Raw genomic sequence first — 27701 nt, forward strand, 5'->3', positions numbered from 1 at the left:
GCACACAATGCATACATATATAACATATATATATGCAGTTGCGGCAAGGCATGGCATGGCATAGCATACTTTCCAGGGCACCGCCGCCTCAAAAAGACATTGACTGCTGCACCATCGTCTAAGTTATGAAAATCTGTGCGAGAATTCTCTTAGCTAAAGCGCATTGAACTGTGCAAATTGCGAGCAATTTAATTTTTTCTTTCGTATCTACGTTTTTTCCCACATCTCCCCCCACCATTTTTCTTAAAAATCAGCTAGCAGCAGCAACTAGCAACCAGCGGCCCTCATTTCACCTTACCTCACAAGCAGCTGCAGTCGCGCCGCCCTAGGGGCCAAGGAGCAGGAGCGGTGGCCGTGTGAGAGAAAGGGGAATAAAAACTTTGCGTAATACCAAAAAGTGCTGGCAGCACATTTCGAGTGCAAACTTTATATTGGAGTTGAAGTGCCACTCACACAGATACACAAACACTCACCCACAAACAGTTGTGGCCACATATTTAGAATGCCATGCCTTTACGGATTTCTATTCGTGCGATCTAAAGTAAGTTACATTTCTGTTAACACTCTGTCAACGTAAAATTTTTAATAACAGACTCTGTAAACTTAACATTTTCCATGAATATAACAGTTTTAATAACAGACTCTGTAAACTTTACATTTTATGTTAGTTAACATTTTCTGTTAACATAACATTTTTTTATGACAGACTCTGTAAACTGAACATTTTCTGTTAACATAACATTTTAAACAATAGACTCTGTAAAGTTAACATTTTATGTTAGTAAACATTTTCTGTTAACTTAACATTTTTATTAACAGCCTCTTTAAACTTAACATTTTATGTTAGTTAACATTTTCTGTTAACATAACATTTTAATAACAGCCTCTGTAAACTTAACATTTTCTGTTATCCCCAGTGCCTATATAAGCAGTGCTGCTGACAGCCGCCACGATCAGTCGACTGGAGATTTTCGTGAACTGCGGATCGTCTTCCAATTTCTAATGGTGAGTTGAAATGAACTTTTCTACCAATTGGATATCATTTCTAGCTCGGAGAACTAAGCAAAAGTTAATAAAACGTAATGGAGAACCAGGAGCAGACCACACCAATAACGGCAATGAATAACTAACTAAAATATGCAGCAATAAGGCAAGCAATCTCTCTCTTCTTCTTTCTTAACGAAGATTTTCTTCTTAATCCAAATACATATATGTTTTTTTTTGGATTTCTGCTGACTCACAAGACACAACCGCCTGAACTTAAGTTTTCTCAATTTGTGGACAAGAGTGTAGATTCATATACATACATATATCTACCGACACATACACACACACACACACACACACATTGGCAAGTAAGTAGAAAAGTGGCAAAAGTGCAAGAACGTGGCTTGGCTTGGGACAACCCCCAACCGTCTTCTTATTTATGACTTGCGTATGTTATAACGAACTGCACGGGGCACAGGACAAAGGCAACAGCAACTGAAAGCAATTCTTGTATACAACAATGACAACGACGTCATCGACAATTCACAGAAAGTCCTGCTCTTTACAAATACAAACATATCCAAAAAAAAAAAAAAAAAAACATGTTCATTGGAAACTTGAGAATAATATCAAACTGAAAGCGATTTTCATGAAAGTCTGTATATTGTAGATACTTATTAAATAGAGAAGTTATGTAAAGGAAAGTTCTTTATCTTGTTAAAAACAGCTTGCTTACTCACTAATGGATACTAAAGCGAAATCAGGATCCTTTCTTTGTTTCGAACTGACTAAAACTCGCAATACACGATTGTGTTCAATCATTGGAGGACTATTCTTCACTACTTCAGAATTTGCCTTAAAAAAAATGTTTTTTCGTGTGTTACCAAGATCATGATAATATTAAAAACAAAAAAGAAACTTTCGCCATAAGTGTATTAAAAAAAGGAAGCTATATCGTAGTAGCTGTCATGACAACTGAGCCACGCCCACGTATCCTGTCGACGTACACATGTCAGTCCGTAGTGCAGTTTAACAACTTTTTCGTGGGCCATGGATTTCCTCCACTCTATTTTGCACCTTCCGTTTGGACCCGCCCCCGCTGCTGTTGCTGCTTTGACTGCGCTGCACTGCGGACACGCAAAGTTGCGTTTCACTAAAATTAATATACATATATACATACATATGTATATGTACATGTATATGTGTGTGGGTGTTTATACATGTAGGTAGGTACCCATTGAATCCTTTTTTTAAAGCCATTTTCCGAATCCTCTCTCCCTCTCTCTATATTTCTCTCTCTGTTCAGGTACTTATTCCCCTTGCTCGTGTTGCCCTCAGGACGCGCAAATTTAATTGCATAAATTCAGATTTATATTTAATTTAACTGCTTTTGTTGTTGCTGTTGTCGTTGTTTGTGCACCTTAATGGTATAGAACAAAACGTTCGCAACTAGCAACAACAATAATAATAACGGGTCACGACCAAGTCAATAAAAATAAAGCATAATTTTCTAAATTGCTAACATTTAATGAGTTCCACATGTGCGTTTTTAATTAATGCCAAAGCCCAACCAATTGGCCACATCGGAGGCTTCCTTAGCACACAAAAATGGCATAATGATAATGTGTTTAGTGTATTCCATAATCGGTAAACTTTATTATGCTCTAGTAGAACAGCAAGAAAACTATAAATTAATTTGTTTTAAAAACAATCGGCTATTGCACTTGCTAGACACTTGTCATATGAACACAAATGAATCAACAGGATTAAATGTCTTTGACCTGTTTTAGAAAACTTCAATAAGGTTTAAAATTTCAATTCAAAAACTTAACCTGTTCAGTTTCGGTTTTTTTTTTTCAACTCTCCTTCTGTTTCTTATATGGGAAACAAATTGCAATCCAATTTTTTCTTATATTGGGATCTTAAAAAAGCAACTTAAATTTTACTTACCTTAGTATTTGTTTTGCTATTTTGTTTTATTTTTGCGTTTCTTTTCCATTTGTTTTTGTTCAGGGCTGCACACTTCTTTTATACTCAATACAAAACAAACGCAAAACTAAAGTCGCTTCTTCTTTCACTTAGGACAGCTAAGCAGCCGCTTTAACAAATTGATTTTATAATAATAATTTTCACAAATCAACAAATTAAAAAAGCAAAACAAATTGCATACACATGTTTTCCCATTCTTTTCTCTCTCAGGTGTCTTAAGTAGCCAGCGCTTGCGTCGCCGTCAGCGCCGGAGGTGTCTCATTTTGATTTTCTAAGCTTTTGCCAAAAGCATAAAAAAATTACCGCAATTGAGAAAACGACAAAGGCAAACACAGTTATATAAACATTAACACTTCTCTTTCTTTGTACATTCTACTTTTCTTTTACTTTACCACAGAAGCAAATTAATTTAAAGCGCAATTCGTAACCAAAATAACGCGACGACAAAACGAAGATGTCAGGGCTGCCAGATGTCAAAAATCAAAACTGATCGTGTTGGACAAATCAGCAGGACTTGGCAAGGCTAAAAAAACCGCTAAATTGGCATATCTGGACAAAATTCGCTACATTTAAATTTAAAATTTCTAGCAAACGTCGATCAAAGCTAAAAATTATTACAGACTGGTATAATAGCATTTTAAATTGAAATAGCATTTAAATTAAAATATATAGACAAGAAAAGGGAATTATAGTATGTAATTCAAAAATGCAAGGCTGATTGTTTGTTTGCATTTATTTCCTCTACTTTTATTGAAGCAAAACACTTATATTTTTGAATTGCATTAAAAATAATTATTTAATTTCGTTGATCTCATGTGGCATTCATTATACATGTTAAAGAAGCATATCAACTTTATCGAAATAATTATGAAAATCGCAGTGACCAAGCAAGATATTTAAGAATTATTCAGATTAAATAAAATTTAAAGAGTTGGCTGACAAAGTTATTTGGTTTTTAACTGGATTTGTAACTGCTTTTCCCGTTCTTATTATCTAATCCTCCATATGTATCTTTGACTCGGCATTAAAGGTTGTGAAATCAAAACGAATTTAATTATGTTAATATAATTACAAAAATTAAGCCATAATCAACACACACACACACACACACATTTACATGCGGATACACAAAGGGCCAGGCAAACACCTGCCAGCACAAGCAGGCGGCAGCGGCGGCGGCGGCGGCAGCAACAAACATACACCAAAACGACCCAAATTATTTTTAATTCCCCGCAGGATAAGCGCGCACGAAATGAGCAGAGGCTCCAGAGGCTGCCACTGTCGCTGCTGCGTCAGGAGGCGGGTAGGAAGAGACGGCAGGAAGCGGCGGCGGCTGCAATTTATTCTAAGCGACCGGCGAACCTTGGTGCGTGGTGTTGCGCATATTAACGAAATGATTATGGAATTCATAATTACATACACACATGTGTGTACAGTGTAAGAGTGCGAGTGCGTATGTGTGTCTGTGTCGGGCCCATTGTGTATTGTAAAATGCGTCAACACATTTTGCCAGCCAACGACAAGAAGCAACAGCAACAGCAGCAGCAACAACAACAATAACATCAACGTCGATGATGTTCCCAAACGGCCCAGGGTCGTCTGTTCGTCTGAGAGGTCCTGTGAATCTGAGGCTGTAGCTGTAGCTGTAGCTAAAGCTGAGGCCTATTCAAGGCCCACATGGCGCATACGCAATTTTCAATGCTCAAATATTTGACGCTTAGTACGCGTGATTAAATTAAATGGCATGCCAGGCCATGCGACAGAACTAATTAAAAACGCCCAACAATGCGACGTGACTGGGAACGTGAAAAGGAATTTCGGTAGTCCACCCCTCCACCTCCCACCTCCTGCCACACCCAAAAACGAAAAAATTCAATAGAATTCAATCGAGTCGAGGCCAATGACCAATTGAACTCCAAAATATGTTGCGTATGTCTAATAAACTTCCACCAGTTGCCATAATGCGATTATTGTCTCTGACATATGTGCATACATACATAAAGTACACCCATACACACACACACACAAACACAAAAACACACAGACACACATATCACTGTGTGTAAGTGTAAGTCTAGCCAAAAGGTATGCAATAAATTCTAATCAACATTCTAAAAGAGAATTTAAATGGAAAATCAAATGCACTTAACTAAATGCGAAATGCCGTTGCGCTGAAAAGTAGGCAACATTGAGAATGCTCAATGCATAAATTTCATTTAAACGTTTCGATAAAGGCAAAAAAAAAAAAATGGAGGCCAATGTTTGCATTGATAGATGCCAAAACGATTTTGGCCAGCTGAGAGAGCCAAAAACTTTTTTAACTTAATTGAAAAGTGCTTCCAAATCTAGAAAAATTCAAAAATGTATTATCAGAAAGTGTAGACTATTAAAATACCCTGTGTATCAAGCATATATCAAATCTAATTCTTTTACTTGATCAACAATTTATTGACTTTACAAGCTCTCAAAGGTACTTCAAATTGATGGGATTGACTGTACAAAAAAAAGTAGTTATATATTTTGCCAATTTTGGAATTCCAAATGAAACTTGAAACTAAAATGCTTTCTCACAATTTAAGGTAATCAAAATAAATGGCATCTTAGTTGAGACTTAAGTTGAACCTTTTTTCTTAGCCATTCTGTGTTCATCTTTTATTTTGTATATCTTGTATTTTCTTCTTTTTTTTCCAAAAGGTATTTATGTGTGTGCGTAAGGTGAGGAAGGGTGGTGGAAATGGGGGAGTGCAATACTTGTTGAATGGACAAGTGTAGAAGCATGTGTACAGTTTTATTTAGTTGAGATTGCCATGGCCCAAGAAACTCCATCTTGTCTTTTGGGCCAATGTGCTTAAGTCTCATTTATTTTTCATGACTTTCTGGCCTATAAAAATTGTAATTTCATTACCACCAACAGACAGACACCAACGAGGAGGAGAGAGAAACAGAAAGAGAGAGAGAGAGAGAGACATGGTCAAGGGGGAAGCAAGGCAAAAGTGCAAAAATTGAAACACAGTTGAAAAATGAAGGTGCCAGGAAAACAACCGCAACGAATACCTAAATGTAATGCCCATTCTCTTTTACTCTCCCTCGCTTCTGCTGCTGCTGCTGCTGTTGCTGTTCATCCGACTGCTGGTCTCTACGGTTGCTTGTACCTTTTTTTTATGAATTTTTAAAATTGTTGCTGTTTTAGCGGCTGGTGGCGCTGATTTTCCAGTCATGGCCAACGCCAACCAATGTGCCCAGAGTAAAGCAACCAACCGGCCACTTGTTAGCTATTTTACGTGGCCACCAAACGACTCCCTTCTTGGCGTGTCTATGCCAGAGAATGTGTGTGTGTGTGTGTGTGCGGCCAAGGTACTTAACTTAAATGGCATGTACTCTTCCCCATTTTGGCTACGGTCAGTCGACATCAATTTAAATTGAATTTTCACTTACCTGACCGCAGCCAAAGTCAGCTTGGTTACGAGTCTACGGGCTGCCTACGTTCCTGAAGCTGACGCTGACGCTGACGCTGACTGTCTTCCTGCTTATTTTGGTTGGTTAGTTGGTTGGTTGGTTGGTATGCAGCTGGTTGCTCAATTTCTTGGTAATTTATAACCACCCTGAATTAGTCTAATGTACAAATTTTTTTCAACTTGCCCACTTTTTGCGCCAAAAGGCAGAGGCGGCCATTTAAATGGAAACCGAAAACTCTCGTTTTCTCTCTCCTCTTTCTGAGGGCGTGGAAATCTTAATTGATTAGGCTCAGCATTTAATTAGCAGCAGAATATTTTGCTCTTTTTTCGAGTTGGAACGCATTCATCACGCTTTGATGACTTGGTTAGGTCGCGCTTCAATGTCACCAATTATGCTAATTAAAGACAGGTGGTTGGACCTGGCTGGGTGGGTGGCTGGATGATGGAGGAGCTTAACAATGCGAGCAAAATGCTAGGCTATTTTTAAGCAACCAAATTGGCTGGCTGAAGAAAGGAAGGAAGGAAGGTGGATCCAAAGGGTTGCCAGCTAAAATTGCCATCTGAGGCGTAATTATCAAAAAAAATATTTATGGAATCGATGGAAGGATGGTGAAAAACGCTTGACCTGCAATTGACAAATTAACATAGAAACCATTCATCCAGCTGTTCATACAAGAAACAAAGATGGATGTCTACCCACACATACTACATAGATGTGAACTGAGGGCGGGGCCATCATCGTAATGCCATCTTAACGAACCTGTTGATGAATCAAACACAATATTCAAATTTTTCGACAGACAAAAGAAGGCGTGGCAGGGCATGGCATGGCATGGCATGGTATGGTATGGTATGGCATGGCTCTGCAGCGGTCTCTGTTGTCTGCTTAACGGTTCCTGCACTAATTCAATTAAATATTTGTCTTTGTAGTTGACGGCATGGAACAAAAGGAAGCTAAAGAGAGAGAAACAACACAAGAGACGAAATAAAAAGAAAAAGGAATCCAAAATATCTTAAAGTCTTCACGCAGGTGACAACTTTTATGATATCCTGTAACTAGTAGATGTATATCCTAATATTCCTTTGCACTATGGGTCGTCTGATTTTGGAGTTCATCGTTATAAGAAAAACTATTAAAGTATTGTGTTTGTTCTTAATGATATCCTTAGTTTCTTTGATAATAGATTGGCTTGATCTATATACAATACTATCTCTTGACTACTATTACTTGATTTGAGTAATTCAAAAATACATTATGTTCTCACTTAAAGTTTCCTGTAATCAATACTTTGAGTAATTTCCCTTAAAAGAGGTAGAAAACATTGAAAAATATGTTAAAATAATAGATATTCCTAAAACACACATCTGCCTAATGGATTGAGGGCTTAAAAGTGGCAATTTGATTAGTCCTGGTGATCAATACTTTTCTATTTTAGTCACTAATTTCTGGCTTGACCCCATGAATATATCTAAAATTGGAAAATGGTCTTCGGTATTGTAGGCTTCGCCAGCTTTTTTCGCTTCATTTAGTTGGCAATGTAATTCCCAACTAGTTTTAGCGTTGAAGACATGGTATGGCTATTGCAATTCTGGAGTTCTTTAGCAAAGTCTGCTGATGATAGAACTTGGTAGTTCTTGAAATAGCTATACAGACAACCTGCTCACCTTTTTGTGTGTTACCTTTGAAATAATCTTCTTTTGTAAGATTGACCTCGAGCCGGTTTAAATTCAATTTAAATTTCAATAGGTCGCAATCTCTAACCAGATTTAATGCATTTAGCTACATTTTCCAATTAAAAATATGCCACAGATGTCGATATACATAGATTACAGGGTATGGGAAACCTTCAAGCCAAGAAGATAAACACTGGGCTCCAGTCTGGCTATATAGCTACTAGAATGCAAATATTGTACGAATAAAAGCAATGTGAAGGTTTTTTAGCTTTCACTCAGTAAAGTGAGTGGGTAAGGTTTCCATTTTTGCAGCCAGCAAACGAATTTATTGCTTTTGAGAATTTTCCACTTGATGGCATTTAATGCGATTTAGTATTTAAATGAAGCAACGCCACACAGCTCAGGAAAAAAGGCACAGGGACAACCAATGACAACGACAACGACAATGAGGACAACAAAGACGATAAACTCATTGAAGCGCATTAAAATAATCTTAGCCAAGGCAGGCAATGTCCACAAAATACGACATACATCTTAATATATAAATATAGAGAGATATGTACAAAAATATATCTAGTTACATAAAAGGAAAAATACCACATCATATTTTAGTTCAGTTCAGTTCTACATGTACTAAAAGATGTATTAATTTCTTGTGCAAGAAATCCGTTTCATATTCAATCTTTGGAGTGTGAGATATAAAGTGAATACTATTTTGGCTCGACTTGATGTGACTGGCCAAGCGTTTGCTTTTTTGTTAGCTCAAATAGTTTTCGTTGATTGAAAATGCGCTGGTAGCCTGAAAATCGCAACTAGACACGGTTACACATGACTGCAATAGCCCTGACTTGCTAACTCACTCATTCAACCAGCCCACCCCAACCAACCAACCACCCACTCACCCACTCGACAAAAATCCACTCGTTCACTGACTGACAAGCCAATCTAAAATGTGTGTCTCTTTTTTCAATTTTTGTATGTCCTTCCATTTTTTGTATACCCTGTATACATAAAGTCAAAAGGGTTGTAAGCATGTAAAGCACAGAAGCAAACTTAAACTTATATCCCATGATCGGTCAAATTTCAGTCAATAATCGATAGTTTCTTTATATTCATTTGTCTAAGCCTTTTAGTATTTAGTCTATTCTCACTCTTTAAGTAAACTCCTATATTATATCCTTAAACGTTAAGGAAGTTCAAATTGTAATAGAAGACAGTCTCTATTTGGTTCGATCTCTAGTTTTTTCTTTCTTTAATAATTCACTAAGATAAAGATTTAAAAATATATGATTGACTCGTGATAATTGTATTCCTATTCGATGCAGGGTATACTGAAGTTCACTTGAATTTGTGCTTATTGGTGATATTTTATTTCTTCTTTTTTGTAATTTTTTGTCACTGCACGTGAATGAGAACGAAATTTTTGTGTTCAGCGCAATCCTTTGAGAAGCTTTCTCTCTCGTATAACACTTTATACCCTTGCAGGCGATACTATAATTTTACTAGAATGTTTGCCACTTGCACAGATTTATATACGAACACACACATACATATCTATCTATATATGTATGTAGTATGCTTCATTGCGGATTTATAGTTGGTTAAGGTTGATTTGTGAATGGCCTAAAACTTGAATCCTGCAATCCTTTCACTGCAATTGCTTGCCTATCTAGCAAAAACGAACAACAAATTAAAAGAAATTAAATTTATGGCAGACTTTAACAATTATTTAAAGCTAAACAGAAATGTTTGTTCAAATTAATTTAGGGAATTAATTTAGACCCCAAACGAGATAAATTTCATTCCACCTTTAGAAGGCAAATGTGAATCTCATCCAGTATATGGACAATTGCTTTAGGCAAAAATGGATATGATTATACATTTTTATTAGTTTTGGTACTCTTTATTCTTTAATTCCATGAATTTTCACTAGTATAACAAATTTTTCAATGTCTAAATACGAAAATTATATAAAGACATTTATGTTTTACTCATTAATAGAAAAAAACCTTTTTTTTCCTTTAATTGTAGATGTTTTGATCTATGATTAATCCTTTAAGTGTGTAGAGACTTCGTCGTGGATAGCCAAACGTGTGACTATTAAAAAAAAATCAAATGAAAATCTATTTAATTTCAAATTTTTTTCACTCTCCGATGAAATCTCTTTCCAGATTTAAAGCAAATCACTGCTAATAGCTGTGTATGCATTTTTTTTGTTGCCCTTTTTTTGTGTTAAACCATTTCTGTTTTTTTTTTTTGTTATTTTATTCGCTGTGATTTTTTTTTTTTATTATCGTGTATCGTATATATTGTATTTGAATCAGATGACAATATGTTAGTTAAATAAATAAATAAATAATTTGCATTTTTTGTGGAAATATAAAAGATAATTATGCATGTGTGTGTGTGTGTGAGTTTGAGTGTGTGTGTGTGTGTGAGTGTGAGTGTGTGTGTGTGTATCTCTTGTTACAGACAATATCCTAATTATCTATATAAAATGCGCATAAATATTTGCATATAAGCATGTATTTTCAGTTACAACAATATTTGAATATTATTTAAAACAAATAAGCCGTGGCAAGTCGAGCTGCAAGTTGCATAATTCAATTAAAAATGTCTGCGATGGAATATTATTAATATTAACGCCAACTCAATATTTAATTGACTTTCACGCATAATGCAACAATAATATTAATAATTGCAACTATATATGTACATACATATATGTATATGCCCGACTTGGTGGGCCAACAAAAAAACGCGTAAATAAAAAAAACCATACAATAAATAATAAAATTAACTTAATAGATCTACCCGACAAGTATACAGTAGAACAATATTAAACAAATTTATCAATGAATTTAATTCTAACTAATTATTATTTTTTTTTTTTTCAATACCAACACCAGAAAAATTGAACAAAAATTTAATTTAATTTAACTTATGCATCGATTAAATGTTGCGCATAAAAACTAATTAAAAACATAAAAGATTTGTCGAAAATTTTTTAACTTTTGCAAAGAAGAGAAAAAATTTTCAAGGAAAACTTAAAACATAACTATAAAAAATTATACAAAATTGTATTTGTTCTTTTTTTTTGTGTTTTTTTTTTTTGATTAAATTGTTTGTCGTTCTTAAAATCTATTGGTTTTAAATTGTTTATTCGTTATGTTGTTTGTTCATAGAACTTACTTTTGATATATCATAGATATATGGTTCCTAAAATTACCGCAACACCTTCATGCTGTCAACGATTGAATGAGCACTCTGTCTCTGGCTCTTTTTGGCTATCCCATCTTTTTGACATCTCAATTCTTGGATAGAGACCGATTTGACCAATTTCGCCACAGACTACTAATGGCCAGTCACTTAACCGAGAGTCGAAAAAAAGGGGATTAGGGGACCCCAAAAAGTTCCTAAACTCGAGACAGAGTGCTGCATATCGCTTTGCCTCAGCAATTGAATAAAGATATTGCAGGTAAGTCAAGCATATGCAATTGTTGCTGGGGGCGTTTGCAATTTTCGGCCACGCCCCCATTGCGCGATACAAGATTAGATTAGAATTGATTATGCAGAAAATAATAATTGTGTAAACTTAAAACTTTTCCCAGACGAACTTACCTTCGCCATGAGTTAAAAGTTTTAGCCTAGAGTCTAGAAGAGCCAAGAACTTAGCCAAGCTAATGCACGAACTTACCTTCGTGCCTAGAGGATGAGGCGTAGGAGGATTTGAGGGAGGAGGAGGAGGAGGATTAGAAGTGTTTGGTTGTGTGTGTGTGTGTGTGTGTGTATATATACAGAAACTAAAACTCGCTAAACCTTAAAGGATAGTCGAGCATAGTCACGGGTGCAGATGCAGGTGGGCAGGTATTACAACTTACAACTAGCAAAAATAAATAAACCTACTAAACTAAACGACAAAATCCAACGTCCAACTTCATCATCTATTGATGATAGGGATGACAGAACTGATAGACCAAACGCTGTGATCGTTCTGTTTTCTTCATGATACCCTTCTTATAGTACTGACGTATGGAGCGGGATAATTTGTCATAGTTCATGGCAGGTCGATTCTTGCGACGACCCCATAACTTTGCCACACGCACCGAATCCTCGATTTTGAAGATCCCCTTATTCCGATCAATCCATCTAATGGCTGTTCCATTCACCTGCGGTGTACTTAGCAATTCCTTGAGAAACTGCCACAAATGAATGTGAGAGCCGCCACCAGTCCGTCCACCAGTTGTACGCTTAACTCCTGAAGCAGTCGTATTGTTGGAGGTGGTTGTGGTGCTGGTGGTGGTGGTGGTGTTTGTGGAAACATCTGGTGTGGTTGTGACCTCCATTTCCTCATCATCTGAAAGAAAACAATTTGTAAGTAAACAATTATTTTATATTAAAGTTCTTTTTACTCTCATTACTAATCTAAAAGCCCATTCATATAAGATCAACTAATCCAAAAATTGATAGATTGAGATGAAGAATATTAAGTTAGTTTGAACTATTATACAATCTAATATAATAGTATTGAAAACAAGGTATAGAACCCAATGAAAAATTTGCAATAAGCGACTTTTCAAAATTTATGATAGAATGGACAATGAAAAGCATTAGTTTTCGAAATCTCTAACCATGTTTCCAATTTTTAATAGATTTCTTATCCATTAGACTTACCCTCACTATCCTCATTGTATTCATCCAGATTCTGCAACTGATAATCTGTTGGCCACTGTTGTTGAATGGGCTCTAACTGGGGCTGCTGCTGCTGTGTCGGTTGATCAGCATAGGCCATCTTCCATATCTCCAATTGGGCATGCAATGTGCTGCCACTCTGTTAGCGAAAGAAAGGAAAAAAGAGAGAGCCAAAAATGTAGACACAAAATGTTAATCTTGCATAAATCTCAATTAAATTCTTATGCTATCTAAACGTCATGAATTATCCATGTGCCGCGTCTCCTTCGTGAAGCAGACAAGCGCGATGCATTTTGCCATTTGTCTGCCAGCCCAGGGGGTCAGTCAGTTAGCCAGCCAGCCAGCCAGCTAGCCAACAAATAAACCAACAACAACGAAGACAACAACTTACTTTCACCTTGCAATGTCGTTGCTGGTCGTTGGCTCAGTTCGAGTGTTTTTCTCTCTATCTCCCTCCGACTGCTTCTCTATCTCTCTCTCTCTCTCTCTCTCTCTCTCTCTGTGCTGCCCTCTTGATCTCACCTCACCCTCGCCCACTGGCTTACTGTCATCTGAGCTGGGGCCTGGCCATGTTGTTGGCTCGTAATCATCCAAGTGCTGCAGTTTCACCAAACAACCTTCACACATTCTTTCACCTTTACCAGCCATGACCACGGTTACTAATTTTTCGACTGCTCTCTGATTTCATTCGTTTGTCATTCACTCACTTTTTAGCTACTCATTCCATAAACACACACACACTCACACACTCGTTCGCTTGCGTTCGTTGCTTAAGTCTTTTGTTTTCGTTTTGTTGCACTCACAACGGGCAGCGGCAACAACAACAACAACAAACTGGCCTAGGCAAATGTAATCATTGATATATATATACACATATCTGTTGTGTTTTTTTTTTTGTTTCTTTTCTTTTTGGCAAAAACAATTTCTTGTCTTGTATCGGCGCGGCGAGAGCGACCTGGAGAGCGCATGTGGAGTAGATTTTGTGATTTTCAAGATGCCGCAAGCTCTTTTATATATATGTTTTTTTTTTTTGCCTAATTGTTGGCAACAGGTTTGTGCTGGCTTTCTGATTTGGTGGTCCCTCTGCTACCGCTCTACACCCTCCCTCCCTCCCACTCACCCACCACCCTGCCTCTTTGTGGCCAGAGCCATGACGTCAACGTCAGTTACGAAACTTGTTTCGTTTTAGTTTTGTTGCTTTTGTTGTTTTAGTTTTAGTTTTCTTTACGTTCATACGCGAAATTCAATTCGATTTGGAATTGATTTTTGTGTTTTCTTAGCTCTTTTGCGCATTTTTTGTTTTGCTCATTTGTTTTTTTTTTTTTTTTGTTTCGCCTCTTTTTTTTTTTTTTTGCCATTTGTCATTTGAAATTTTGTAATACTTAAGTTAATGTCACACAGTTGCAAGCAAGGCTAAATACCAAAACGTTTTGAACTCACCTCGGGCATGCGACGCATGAATTCCTCTTCGCTGAGTAATGCCAATGCGGTGCCGTCTTCAGAGAATTGCAGCTCCAAGTTGTTGACGGGCGGCAATTTAAATTGCGCCAAGGTGGATCGTAGCCATGCATGTACCTGGGCGGACGTCCAAGCATTTGGATCTGGTGACAAAAATGAAGTCATGTTAATTTGAGCCAAGTAATTGTAATTGTTACATCGACAACAGAAAAGAAAAACAAATCAAAATGTAATTGTCACTCAATTTCATTCTATAATCCATCAACTCAAAAAACAAGAGATGAATAAAAAATCAGATTTTAGTTGAATAAAGTTGTTCCAGAAAGTCTTTCTAACAATAAAAACAAACAACTTTGAAATGAAATCAATATAGAATGAGTAGCGTCAAGCGTTGGATTATTAATTTTCTTTTCTAATATAATCATGATCCCCAAAAACAGTTTCCCCATTAAAAATTCCTATAACTTTTCGGGGTCTTCTCACCTGGTGATATTTGCAGCTCCGCGCAGATGGCGTCCGCCTCACGCTTGGCATGCTCCAGTGCCAATGAGATGACAGGCTCAAAATCTCCACGCACCTCAGCCAAACCGCCAATAAATGATTCCAGAGCCAATGGCTTGAGATTATGTTTCTTCTGGAATGTTGTATCCTCGAGACACTCACGCAAGAGTTGATGATCGGGCTTGATGTCTGTGGTATCTGGCAGCTGATGCTGCTGCTGTTGTTGTTGCTGGAGCAGTGAATTCAAGTCAACAAAGCCCTCAATTTCCGCATCGAGTGGCTCAGCTTTGACTGAACGTGGCGATGGTGTCTCACAATTCGATTCCGGTGGCGAAGGTGGCAAAATGTGAAGCTCCTGTTTAATGCTTGCGGCATCCAATGAAGGACATGGACTACTTAGGCTCGTGCAGTCGTAGCTAGTGTTGAATTTCAGGAATTCCGATTGCAGAGGACTGGACTGGGGTGAGGGATAGACACTGTGTGGATAAGCAGGTGGAGGTGGTATCAACTGATGACTGGAGCTGGTGCTATATCTTGTGGTCAATTGTTGTTGCCCTTGTGATTGCTGCTGCTGCTGCTGTTCTTGATCCCAAACACATTCGATCTTAATTTGCGGAGCGTTATACTGGTAAACAGTTGTTGGTATTCCCGAATCCTGTGGCAGCAGTGATAAATCAAAATTATCAGCATAGGCCGAATAGGGATCTGGTTGGCTTTGGCTAACAAACTGTTGCTCTGGGCCGGTGTGTTTTAAATGTGGACTGTGCGGCATCTGCGGAGAGACAAGAGAATTGAGTTTAATTAAGGCCAAGCGGAGATTCAATCAGAGTGCTAATTTGCTAAATCGAAAATCCATCTGACTTTGGCGCCATCTTTCTTTCGTTTTTGTTTTCTGTGTGTGTGTGTTCTTTTCCACCAATTATCAAGATCCAAATTGTCTTAATTAACACGCCCATATAAGAGGTTGATCGGTACCTTTCCAATTCCTACCTGCTCAGTAATGGATTTAATGGAAATTTTTGTGTTTTGTTTTTTTTTCTTTTTGCGTTTGCCAAATACAAATTTTCGATTTTCGTTGCGATTTCGTTTCTCTTAACAAAAGTGTTAACCTTAGAACTTAGAGTCGTTTAGAAGAGTCCAAGACGAGAGCAAGATACATACTAAGCTTCAACTCGCAAAGGTTTTCTCATTTATCAACTTGAGGCCCGATCGATCTCAATGACTGTGACGCCATGAAAACTAACTGCAAACACGGCGAACAACAACAACAACAGCAACAATAATAAAAAAAAAACCCAAAGCCCAAAAGCTAGAGGCATGGCCGATCTCTGTGTATGGATTATGTGCTTTTTTTTTTTTTTCTTTTTGCTTCACTAGCAAGCAACAAACAATGACTCGATGAAATTTAAAGCGTTCTCTTGTCACACACAGAGGCTTTTGTTTGCCATGCCTTGCTAAAGTCATTGATTTTCTTTATTAATTCGCACAACGTCATAGAAACTGCAAGGCAAAGTACGAGCGAATGGGAAGCGTGGGGGGCGTGGGGGTGGGCTACTGATCTGTACCTTTTGAAAAACTCGTTTTTCATTATCTCAGAAACTGGAGAACGAGCCAGCTACTAGTGAGCGAGTGAGTGAGTGAGTGAGATAGGGTAGGCAGGCAATGGCTATTATTAATGCATACAGCTCATTCTGGATTTTCCGAAATGCATTTTGCAGCCACTAGAGCAGGAGTTGTTGAGGGGGGTGGGAGAGAGGAGGGAGAGACTAAACCGTGGACTCTAAAATTGTTTGCCCTGACTACGATTTTATTCTAAATAATTTCAACTAGTCACGATTGTATTACAATTCTCCTCGTATGTTTTAATCAAAAGCGTACTAAGGGGCGTATGAGTGATTTTTTTATATTTCGCTGTTCTGTTTGTCTGCCTGTGTGACTTCTGTGTGTGTGTGTGTGTTTTTGTTAGCTTTTCTCGCCAAGCTGTTAATTGTGCTGAAATTGTGTTTGATTATCCAGTTTAGATATTGCGTAATATGCATAAAATTAAAGCGATTTCTAAGATTTGGCCGTGTGTACTTTTTTTTTTCGTTGTTGTTGTTGTTGCTTCTTTTTCAGAGGGTACTTCACCCTCTATTGGGGTCGAGAAAAACTGAAGAACTGTATAAACTGTTCATGATTCAGCAGCTCCCTAAATGACTCAGTCAGAGATAGGCTATAATTTATGAGTACCTATATTTACATAGGCGGCATAAGTAAGTGGCAATTTAAAAGCAAAGGCAAAAAACATAATAACGATATTACCACAAAAGATGTGGGGGCCTGTCTCGCCACTAGTTATTACCTTTTGCTTTCTCACTCCATTCTTATACTGCTACTTCTCTTTCTCTCTTTTCATTCTCATCATTAACTATCCTTATCATAAATTTAACAACCATATCGAAATTCAATTTAGTTTTGGGTCAAGACATTATGCTAAAATGTAATATAATGCTGGCAGGGCAGGCAAAAATAAAAAATAATAATGTAATAAAATGTACAAAAAAAAAAAAAAATTAAAATACAATATATTTGCATTTTTTTTTCTTTCTCTTGCTCTCCCTCTCTCACTCTCTGTCTCGAAATATTGATTTATATCATTGCCCACATCCTCACAGCTGGGGCAATTAGATCACTTGGGTTATTCCGATTTCCTGCTGTTTCTACCTATATGAGCCAAACAAAAGGCCTTGCTGGCTGGCTGGTTGGCTGGCTGGCTGGTTGGCCAGTAATAGTCAACTGAACCGAACCGCGTATAAAAGTACTCGTAAAACTTTTAATTAAATCTTGTTATACAAAAAAATTCTCAAAACAAGCACCAAATTTCTGACACATTGGGACTTTCCAATGTGGTACACAGAACACACACACACACACACACACAAGACAGAGTGAGAGAGAGAGCTAAAGAGGGGTAATTCGAATCGATACACAATGCAAAGCAGAATACAGACAAAAGGCTTTAAAAATACTGACTGAATGTCGCTTTTTTTTCTGTTTTTTTTTTTTTGGCCAAAATGTTGTTTGGTTTTTGCTGGTAGTTCGATAATATTTCATTCGATTGGCGTGTCCGACATGAGGCGGCTGTCAATGGAAGGCATTGTTAACTGGAGCGGTCAGTCGGTCGGTTAGATTGGTCATTTTAGAATCAAATAACCCAACAGAATTTCATATGTATGTACACACACACACATACAGCTACACACAATTGATATCTGGCCATATAAATAGCACCCACAATAAACGTCACAAATTGGTTTTTATTTTCGGTCTTTTTGTTATGTGCTGTTGATGTTGATGTTGCCTTTGGTATTGCTGTTGGTATCATTACAGCCAGCGGCTTGGGTGTCAAAGTTGGCACAACACAACGGCAACAATAACCAAACCGCAGCAACAATTAGGATTTCGATTGCTTTCGTTGGTATTTTTAGAAAAACCACAACTTTATAATAGCAACATTTTAACTGACAGTTCTATTTTTAAAACAATTTATATAAAAAAAAACAACTACCTACTCCATGAATTCAAACACACAATGCAAAACAAACAGAAAGTTGCCCATTTCAAGTCGTTGGATAGAATGTTGGTAAACGGATGAATGGCTAGAAATGTCGGGAATGTCCAAGTACCCCTTGTAATGAATACAATGCCTCCAACATTCAAGCACACTTTGGAAACATAAGAGACAGTAGTTCGGGTGTTCTTAAGAAGAACTACAAGATCTTACATCTCTGAAATATTTGCCTAAATACTGAGTACCATTACTTAGTCAAATTGTCTAAAAATCTCTAAGCGAAACTGTGTGTTTTTTGCACTTCTTTTTGGCCTAATTTTATTAAAGATTTTAACTAATCAAATGACAAGTATATGTCTTTATAAATTGTTGTTACACCCAAGCGGCTTTATTTAAACAAATTTCACATGTGAATTCCACAAAGTCTTGTATGACAGGTTTTTGGAAATTTTCCATCTATGAATATGAACGCTAAACGTTAAGGAGAATAAAAATTCATTCACTTTTTATATGCTATGATTCACACCAAAATCCTATGAATATGTTTATTTGAGTTTAATCTACAAGATTATATGGATGGATTAGATGGAACTTTGAGATATCATTCCAGATAGAGAAATAAAGGCAAAAGTAATTTTAGGGGCAAATTGAGTCTACAAACATATGTAGATACATATGTATATGGAGTTGATTTTGTTAAGGTATCAGGTATTTTGGTATTTTGTTTTCTTTAATAGTATCATTTCCCTCTTCACAAAAAGAAGAATGTTCAGTAAATACTTATTCCAAAGATTCTATATTCTAGTTAGGCTTTGCTTGATTCTCGTCAAATTCTATAAAACTCTTTGGCCATTCCAGTTAAGTTTATAATCTTATGTTAAATAATAATATAGCCGAAGTCATCATGTGACCGTTTCTCTAATGAATGAAAGAGAAACTAATTCTTTTCAAATGTTTTGACATACATATACTTATGTCCATAAAATATTTATCAAGAAATTTGAAAAATTGCCTGGTACGCATCAACACGAACAAGAATATCAATTTCTAATAAATGAAGAAATAACAATTTAATTCATTCTTGACTCATTTCAAATGAAACCAAAACAAAAAACCAAAGAAGAGAAACAAAAAAAAAACCGAAATAAAATGTATTAAAATTTATTAAAATTCACCAAAATATGAATATCAAATCTGACAAGGCAAGACAAAACAAAACACTTGGCAACTGAAGTAGATATTGAAAGTCAAAGGGCGAAATCCATGGCAAATTCTAAGTAAAGACAGTGGCAAATATTTTTGATTTCCTTTTGACGTCAACAAATTGAAAAACTCTTATAAAAATTAGCAACAATAACTTTTAAGCAAAGTAATAAATTGAAAATATATGAGAATCAGTTGAGCAGTAAAAACAAAAGCCAGCTCAAACAAAAAAAAACACACACACATACAAAATTCCATAAGCCAAAATTGAAAGTTTAGACATGAAAATACCTTGTAGCGGAAAGAAGCACAAATAACTTGGAATTTTCATCATTTTGAATGTATAACTAAAACTTGTTAAACTTTTCTACAAAATAATGATTCTCCTTCATTGAATTGAGATTAGAAGTTGTTTGAATGATTATTAAAAACCTAAATACATTTCATTGGTCGTAATGTAAGTATCCCAATTGAAGTTTCATCTACAGGGTATCTTAAAAAAGAACAACTAGCACTACAAAAACAAGTTTTATGATTTTTGTGGCTATGGCAGTCTAATGAAATTCATTAGAACAACTCAAAGTCAAATCGAATAGACAAGAATGTGGCATATTTATGAGTGTGTGTGCGTGTTTGAGTGTATTTTGTGTGCATGTATGGGTATTGTATTGCTTTGCCTAATAATAAAATCCAGTTTACGTTTTAAGAACGTTTCTTTTAGCCACGACAAAAGCTTCATTTAAAGCAACCGATCAGATAAGTAGCCAGAACAGAACAAAAAAAAAAAAAAAATAAAAATAAATAATAATAAAATAATAAAAAAAAAAAACAACAGGCCAACTGCCTGCTGTTTGCTGCCTGTTGTTGTTGTTGTTGCCTGCTTGTTGTCATTTATTCTGGCCAAGATACAATAATAAATGAAATGGCCAACGCCTAAGGCAACAGGCAACAGGCCACAGAGACTCAGGGCGATCTATATAAATAAATTAAGCATGCTCTTTATTACACACACACAAAAACATAGAACAGGGTGCGCCCGGGTGCCCAAGAATTGCCAGTGCTTGGTTCGGTCGGTCAACAAAAGGTTGCAAAAGGTGTGCCAAGAACTTCTCCTGCTCACCCCCCGCCACCAACCTCATACAAATTAAATCACCTGTATGGCAGAAGTGAAGGGTAAAGCTCAGCAGTTGCAGCAATTGCAACAACCTTGAGAACTGACATGTTGACCATGTTGTGATGTTGAATTATGGCCAACTGAGATAGAAATTAATTTATATGTATCTTTGAACTAAATAAAACAAACTATGCAAATGTCGACACAAAACTTAAAGCATCAACCTCAGGTGTTCTATAGTCAGATTCAGCTGTTGCTGCCGTTGCCATTGCTGCCGTTGCCATTGCTGCTGCTGCTGCTGGCGGCAACAATTGTCGTTTAATCTGCTCTAATCGCATTATGACAATGTACAAAGATATACAAAGAGAGATAGAGGATAGACCGTAACCCCAAACCGTAAGCGAAACCCTCACTTGGTTGGTTTTTCAGTTGCTTTTGCAAGTCGCGCAAGCGCAAATTGTTTGTTTAATTAATGTGATCACCAGAGTGATGCTGTCTCTCGTGATGGAGAAAGGGCTTAGGTGGGGTATGAATATGTTTATGGCAATGCTGAAGTGCCCTGTCAACAGCATAAGCTCCACACACAGACACACACACACACACACACACACCAAACAACCAACCAACCAACCAACCGACCGACTGAATCCACGTACTTTTGCGTGGGCTGAGCTGTCAAAGAGGCAAGACTTATTTCTACTTATTTTTACATGGCTTGTTTCGCCTTTATTTTTATCTGTATACACTTTTTGTTTCTATTTTTTGCTGTTGGCTTCGTATGGCTTGGCATGGATTGGCTTGATTCTATGTTTTCCTCGGGGCAGTGAATGTCATTCGTAGAACTAAGAGTATCTTGCTTGTACACCAAAAGCAATCTCAATTATGCTATTCATGCAATTTGCCATTCTCCGTGAAGAGGGAGAGAGCGAGAGCGATAATGTTATACCTTGAGCTCTTGGCTCTTAAGTATTCTAATTAAGACAAATGCAAATATGCAATTGTAACAATGTGACATTTCAAAATGTTCCGGGACTTGATATATGTGCGAGCATATATTGGAGTAACAGGTAAAACAAGTGAGTTATATCTCGTGATAGAATTTCTGTATCAGAGTTATATAAGAAGTTTCAAAGAGACTTGAAGAATTGAGGCCACAGAAACTCATTTTTGCCCTTTCAATAAACTTTCTTCAATATACTTTCTTTTTTAATCTATGTTATGTAAGTGTATATTCATTTCATATGAAGAGAACTTGAGTTCTTAGAGTGTTTCCACATATTAAAGGAATATGTGTTAATTATACAAGTTCTTTTCATTAAAAGTATACAAATTATTAATATAGATTGATATTAGTTATTTAGTGAATGCAATCTTGCAAACTATGCTGTACTTTTTAGTGGTTTACATTTAGGATAAGCAAACCCAATGAGCGTCCTCTGGAAATGCTTTAATGATTTCCACTCACTTAACCAATAAAATCTCTTCAATATGCCATGCATTAACCTGTCTAAAGTACCTACAAGTGCCATCTTAGACACGACAAGACCAAATACAGAAACACACCCACTTGCAATTCACTTGAACAGAACCCACATCCCATCCCCCCGTCCCCGTCACCGTCCCCATTCCCTGAGAACCTAAAACCTATCCTCAGGTTGAAAGGAATGCAATTCTATCTAGGCACTGAACTCTGTCAGGTTTTCGTCTACGTCTGCTTCGCCTGTCGTTGTTGTTGATGATGTTGCTATTGCAATTGCAATTGAAATTGCTGCTGCTGTTGCTGTTGCTGTTGGTTGCCATCTCAGCCTCATTATGCATTGCACGCAGTGACAATTATTCTGTATAAAAGACGTTGCGAAGCCAACTTCAATTCATTTTCAATTTGCATAAAAGCCACGCTAAAGTTGATACCACAAGCAAAGGCAACAACAACTCTAGACAATGAGCCCTGGAGTCTTGGTTACCACACCCAGAAAAAAGGGGCAAAAAAAAAAAAACAAAAAACAAGTAGAAGAAGAAAACAAAAATGGCCTAACCAAATGATAATGCATATTGTATTGTATAATTCATAGAAATAACTGAACAATAGATTTGATTGATTTCATTTCAAATGACCATAAGGGCTAAGCGCAAATTCAATTGAAATTTCAAATAGATTTTCTCTTTAGCACAAATTACAAAAAAAAAAAAAAAACTCGACAATATGTGAAATATTTATGTCATGGCAAGTTTTCTTTTTGCTGTTGCTTTTTTTTTTTGCTTCTGGCGGGAAAATCGCATGCATTTATAATTGTTGGTAATGGTATTTATTTTATTATGTCCATAAATATAATGAGGCATGAATGTGCTAGCTAGTTAACTGGCTAGCCAGTTGTTGGTCTGTGTCTGGGGTTTGGTTTGGTATGGTACGAGAAGCGGTAGTAGCAGCTCTAGAAGATGTGACAAACCGTCGAGAGAAGACAGAAGACATAAGAAACAAGACACATTTCCATCAAATCAATCAAAAATGGTAAATACAAGTTTTTTTTTCTTTTTTTTGTTTTGCTGTGTTTTTGTTGCATTTTCTTTTATTGCGACAAAACGTCAAAAGTCTGCGAAGAGCGGTATATATATAGAGCTTAAGTAGGTCCAACAAAAAGTATCTAGAGATGTTTGTGCTACTAGAGGATTGGAATGCACTTTCCGAGTGAAATGGCAGGCAAACAGACAGACAGACAGACGGCAAGAAAGACTAACAGACATAGCCGCTCTTACTATTTCTGTTTGTCGTCTGTTTTGTCGTCATGCCATAGTTGACAATCATTTAGAATCACTTCTTGCAAAATGAAAGCATCTTTTGAAAGTTGCTGCGCGTTTGCCACTGTTTGCTGCTGTTATTGTAATTAAAGCGAAATGCCATAAGACAAAAATGGGGAAAATGTAACTAGCAAGTGTAAAAAAAACTCACACACACACACACATAAAGACAGACTCCAATCTTAGACTCTCACCTAGTGACACGCATTTGTGTGATACATACATATGTATATATCTTTGTACATTCACACATCGCGTTGCTCTTCACGACCAAAAACTCCTACATGTTCTCTTACCAACCTATCTACCTGCCTGCCTGCCTGCCTGCCCGCCTGCTTGTCTGCCTATTGCCACTTTTGCTGCTGCTGCCGTTAATTAAAAACATTTCATTTGCAGCCTCGACAGATGTATCTTTGCGTGTATGTACTTTGGGGCGTCCCTCAGTTACCTACTTACACATATGAATCTTTGGAAAATATCTACAGACACAAATCTTACTGGAAAACTCTTAGGGATTTCATATTATTAGGCTTTTAAATTTCCCAAATGATATCAACAATTTCTAGACTTTATTACTTTTCAATTTGAGTAGCTTAAATTATTATTTCTTGAAATTTCATTTAATTTTCTTCCCATCAAAGAAATTCCCTAGAAAAAATCTTTGCTTCTTTAAGGTTTAAGTGGGAATTTGTATCTTTTCACCTTAGAAGCTCACAAATCATTTTTACTTATGTAAATACTGAATTAATACTTATGGAGTTTAAATTTTATTTATATATTGTACTTTATTATAAGAAATGAAATATTATTGGCTATGAGTTGTTAGTTTTAATGATGAAACTATAAAACTTTTGAACTCTATTGAAAAATTTTCTAACATATAAAATTTCTTTTTGTTTTTGTCATCATTGTTTATTTTTTCGAATATCTCTTTTAATATCAATAGGTCTAAGATATTATCCATTTTAAAATAATCAAGAAAACAATTTAAGTTCCTTAAATTCTGTCAGTAAAAGGAATCCAATTGAATATCCAATAATTTGTAATAAATTTTCACCATGTAAAGTAAGTAAAATTAAATACTTTTCAAACAAATATTGTATCCTATCAAGTTTTAATCGATTGTACACTCAATTATTAACCATTAACAATCATTTTGAAGCTGCTCAAGGTCAAGTGGTAGACCATAAAAAACCAAAGTTTACGCTTTATAATATTATAACTAAAGAAAAGACCATTCCAAAAATGAATACTAATTAAGAGCGAATTGCGACATAATATTTTCAGCATACTATTTATATTGGGGAGATATTTATATATATGTATGTATGTTTGTGTACACATGTGTTTGTATGTATGTATGTGGGTATGTATATAATCGCCGAGAGAGAGATAAGTTTTGCCAAAGGCAGTCAAAGGTTATCAATTGTCAGCTATAATCGGCTGCTTTACTTGCCCCATACAGACAGAGAAAATGTGACAATATTTTGTGCAAAGCAAATGATGAAGATGTCATGTAAATATAAATTTGCGAATTTGTAGTTTTAGATTTCTGTAGATCTCACTTACCTCACTGTTTGCCATGTAAAGCATTTTCTCATACTCCATTTTGGTGATTGTGTGTGTGTGTGTGTTGGTTTTTGGCGAGGGGGTAAGGGGATTCCTTTTTCAGATTCAATTGTATTATTATTGTTAGCAAGATTTGATTTTATCACTATGTCTTTCTTTTTTATATGTATGTATATATGTGGATGATATCTTGTGTATATCGAGGTAACTTCTCGTCATGCAAAAATCAATGTCTGCTGCGAAAGTCTAAAAGTGGCTGCTGTCATTGGTTGTCTCGTTGTCTCGTTCTGTGGCCACTTCCCGCCTCTCTCTCGCTCTCTCTCTCTTTCTCTCTTGCACTCTTTCTTGCTTTTGCTCTTTCTCGCTCTCACTCACTCTATCACTCTGTGTGTGTCTTTCACTTGTTTTTGACTTTTCAATATGTTAAACTAGATTCACGTTGTTGTTGTTGATTTAGTTGTTTAACATTGCTTTTGTGTTCATAATGTTTCGATAATTTCGGTTGTTGTTGTTTTAACACTTAATTGTTGCCTTGAGTTTATTGCATTTGCTTGTATTTCTTTTTAATTCACTGCATTTCGTTATTAAAATTTCCACTTGCAAACTTGTAGCTGCTCTCTTTCTTTCTTTTTTTTTCTTTCTTTCTTCTTTCTGTTATTCTCTCTCTCTTTCTCGATGCTCTCGATGGCTCTCTCGTCGGTTGGCCGTCTGCGTCGTCGTCGTCGTCGTGGTAGTCCGTCACAATGAACCGTTCACAAAGTCTTCACGCTCAATTCTGTGAGCTGGCTCCACTACGATCACTAGGCTTACCTCATGCTTTCGGCTTGGCGGCAAAGCTTTTGAGCTGCCAAACTGGTTTGCTTAAAGCTTTCAAGCTAGCAAAAAACAACAAGACAATCAAGTGGAAAACAACAGCAACAAAAAATTAAAAAAGAAAAAAATAAATAACCATAATACATAGCATGAAGCCGAGCTGCCCCACAGTTATCGCTGGCAATAAAAGTCCATCAATTTTTCATGCTGAAAATTTATTGCTGCATGCAACTTTGATTGAATTGCCCACATAGACCACGCCCAGGGATGACATGCACCGACATGGCGGATAGTCTAACCACACTCTCCTTCCACTTATCTCCTCCCCGCAGACTATGTTACATATTTTCATGTGTGTGTGTCGTCAACTGCATTATCATTTCCGTTTCCGCTGTATAAGACCAACTCAAAGACAATGCCAACAGCAGAATCAGTAGCTGCAACGGTAACAACAAAATACGATTTCAAAAAGTCCTTTTGACATTTATATTTCATTGCACAATGACAGTTTTGGCTTTTTGTCTCTTTTTTTTTTTGTTGTTGTTGATTTTGTTTCGTTTTTGTTTTGTGTTGCAATCCGTTTGACAACTCATAAAAGCTTATGACAATGAAACTGAAACTGACAACTCGAAATTTTATTCCTGTATGCATTCGTCCTCCCCCCTCCCCCTTCTGCAGGACAAGTGCCAACAAATGCATATAAATCTGCTTGACCATTTGAATCGTAAGCCAAGCTTATACTCTGTAGACTTAAGCATTAATGCGTATACGTAACTTATAGTTTTTTTTTGCGTATACGTAATATTTCAGGATGCATATCTGAATAAAACAACTTGCCAATTCTTGCTTTATGCTAATCTGAAGACAATGCGGCGAGTTTTCTGGATTTTTATAGAATGGGTAAAATGTTTATAAAACAGGAAACGAATTGTCCGTCATATTTAATGTATTCTGTAAACTAAAGCACGGCGAAAATCATGTTCTTAAGGATTATAAATTTGGTTCATCGTATTCACTACAATTATATTTGAAAAGATTTACTTCTAACTTTGCTTAGTAAACTTCTTGCCTGTTGCCAAAGTTAACCGAAGGCCGATCAAAGTGAAAGGTTTTTGTTTATGGCTGCAATATCTAATGTAAATGTCAGCTACAAATAAAATGCACTTGTACATTTGAAATTTGAAATATTTCGTCCACCTGCCGGGAGCCTTTTCATGGTAAGTGACAAATTGCATCCAAGATATTCAACCGATGAATGGCTCCAGCGGATTGGGATTGGAATGAGGATGGGGAAATCGAAAATGGACGGCATGTCAACAGCGAATCGCACTCAGCGTGCTCTTGTGTAGATGTGAGTGGGTCTTCTCTCTGTGAGTGTGTGTTTTGGATAATTACCGCGTCTCCTGCCGATAGGCACCATTATACAGAACATCTCGGAAATAGCGCCATTGAGAGTATTCTCGCTAAACTTTCATCGCTGCTGGCAACTAGCCCTGGCCATCAACGCAAGCAGCTTGTCCACATTTGGCCAACGAGGCCATAGAAACCAATAGCAACAGCAGCAGATGCCAACCCATTGAGAGACAGCCCCGTGCTAGCCGATCAGGCCAACCGTGATTAATGAAAAGCTGTATTTCCCTATGGCCAAAGATGTCCCGCTGTGACAGGCGTGTTTTTCCCCCCCCAGCAGCAGCAGCAGCTCAGGCGGGCAGGCAGGCAGCCAGCCAGTGGTCCAGTCAGGGCCACAGGGCCACAACCCGGCAGGCGGTCAAATTCAGAGGTAGACTGTTGAAACAAATTGGTGGGCAGTACATTGAGAAGTAAATAATGTTAACCAAGCGGTGTTCCAGCTCAGCAGCCAATTCACCAAAACGCTAAAAGACTCTTGAATGACAAAGAT

At 36.8% G+C, this 27701-nt stretch overlaps 1 protein-coding gene across 4 annotated transcripts; it reads right to left on the reverse strand.

Moving 5' to 3' along the window:
* Window positions 1-11200: 11200 nt before the first annotated feature.
* Window positions 11201-25613, reverse strand: LOC6647025 (DNA-binding protein D-ETS-4). 4 transcript variants are annotated; one of them, XM_002069867.4, is made up of 5 exons: window positions 24989-25613; window positions 14739-15528; window positions 14238-14398; window positions 12780-12936; window positions 11201-12462 (listed from the first exon to the last, which is right to left on the reverse strand). In XM_002069867.4, exons 1-5 carry the CDS (start codon window positions 25025-25027, stop codon window positions 12050-12052), a joined length of 1560 nt encoding a protein of 519 aa, XP_002069903.1. In that variant the 5' UTR covers window positions 25028-25613; the 3' UTR covers window positions 11201-12049. The 4 variants fall into 4 exon arrangements, with proteins under 4 accessions (XP_002069903.1, XP_023034224.1, XP_023034223.1 ...); XM_023178456.2 differs by lacking the exon at window positions 24989-25613 and adding an exon at window positions 15866-15871; XM_023178455.2 differs by lacking the exon at window positions 24989-25613 and adding an exon at window positions 15747-15768.
* Between the last annotated feature and the right edge of the window lie 2088 nt (window positions 25614-27701).

Source organism: Drosophila willistoni, chromosome 3R (assembly GCF_018902025.1).
Source record: "Drosophila willistoni isolate 14030-0811.24 chromosome 3R, UCI_dwil_1.1, whole genome shotgun sequence".
In the NCBI taxonomy this organism is placed as follows: Eukaryota; Metazoa; Arthropoda; class Insecta; order Diptera; family Drosophilidae; genus Drosophila; species Drosophila willistoni.

Coding starts and splice junctions, on each gene's coding strand:
- LOC6647025 (XM_002069867.4), bottom strand. CDS start 25,027: ATGGAGTATGAGAAAATGCTTTACATGGCAAACAGTGAG. Junction 15,529..24,988: donor TTTACATGGCAAACAGTGAG/GTAAGTGAGATC, acceptor GTCTCTCCGCAG/ATGCCGCACAGTCCACATTT. Junction 14,399..14,738: donor GGAGCTGCAAATATCACCAG/GTGAGAAGACCC, acceptor TTTTGTCACCAG/ATCCAAATGCTTGGACGTCC.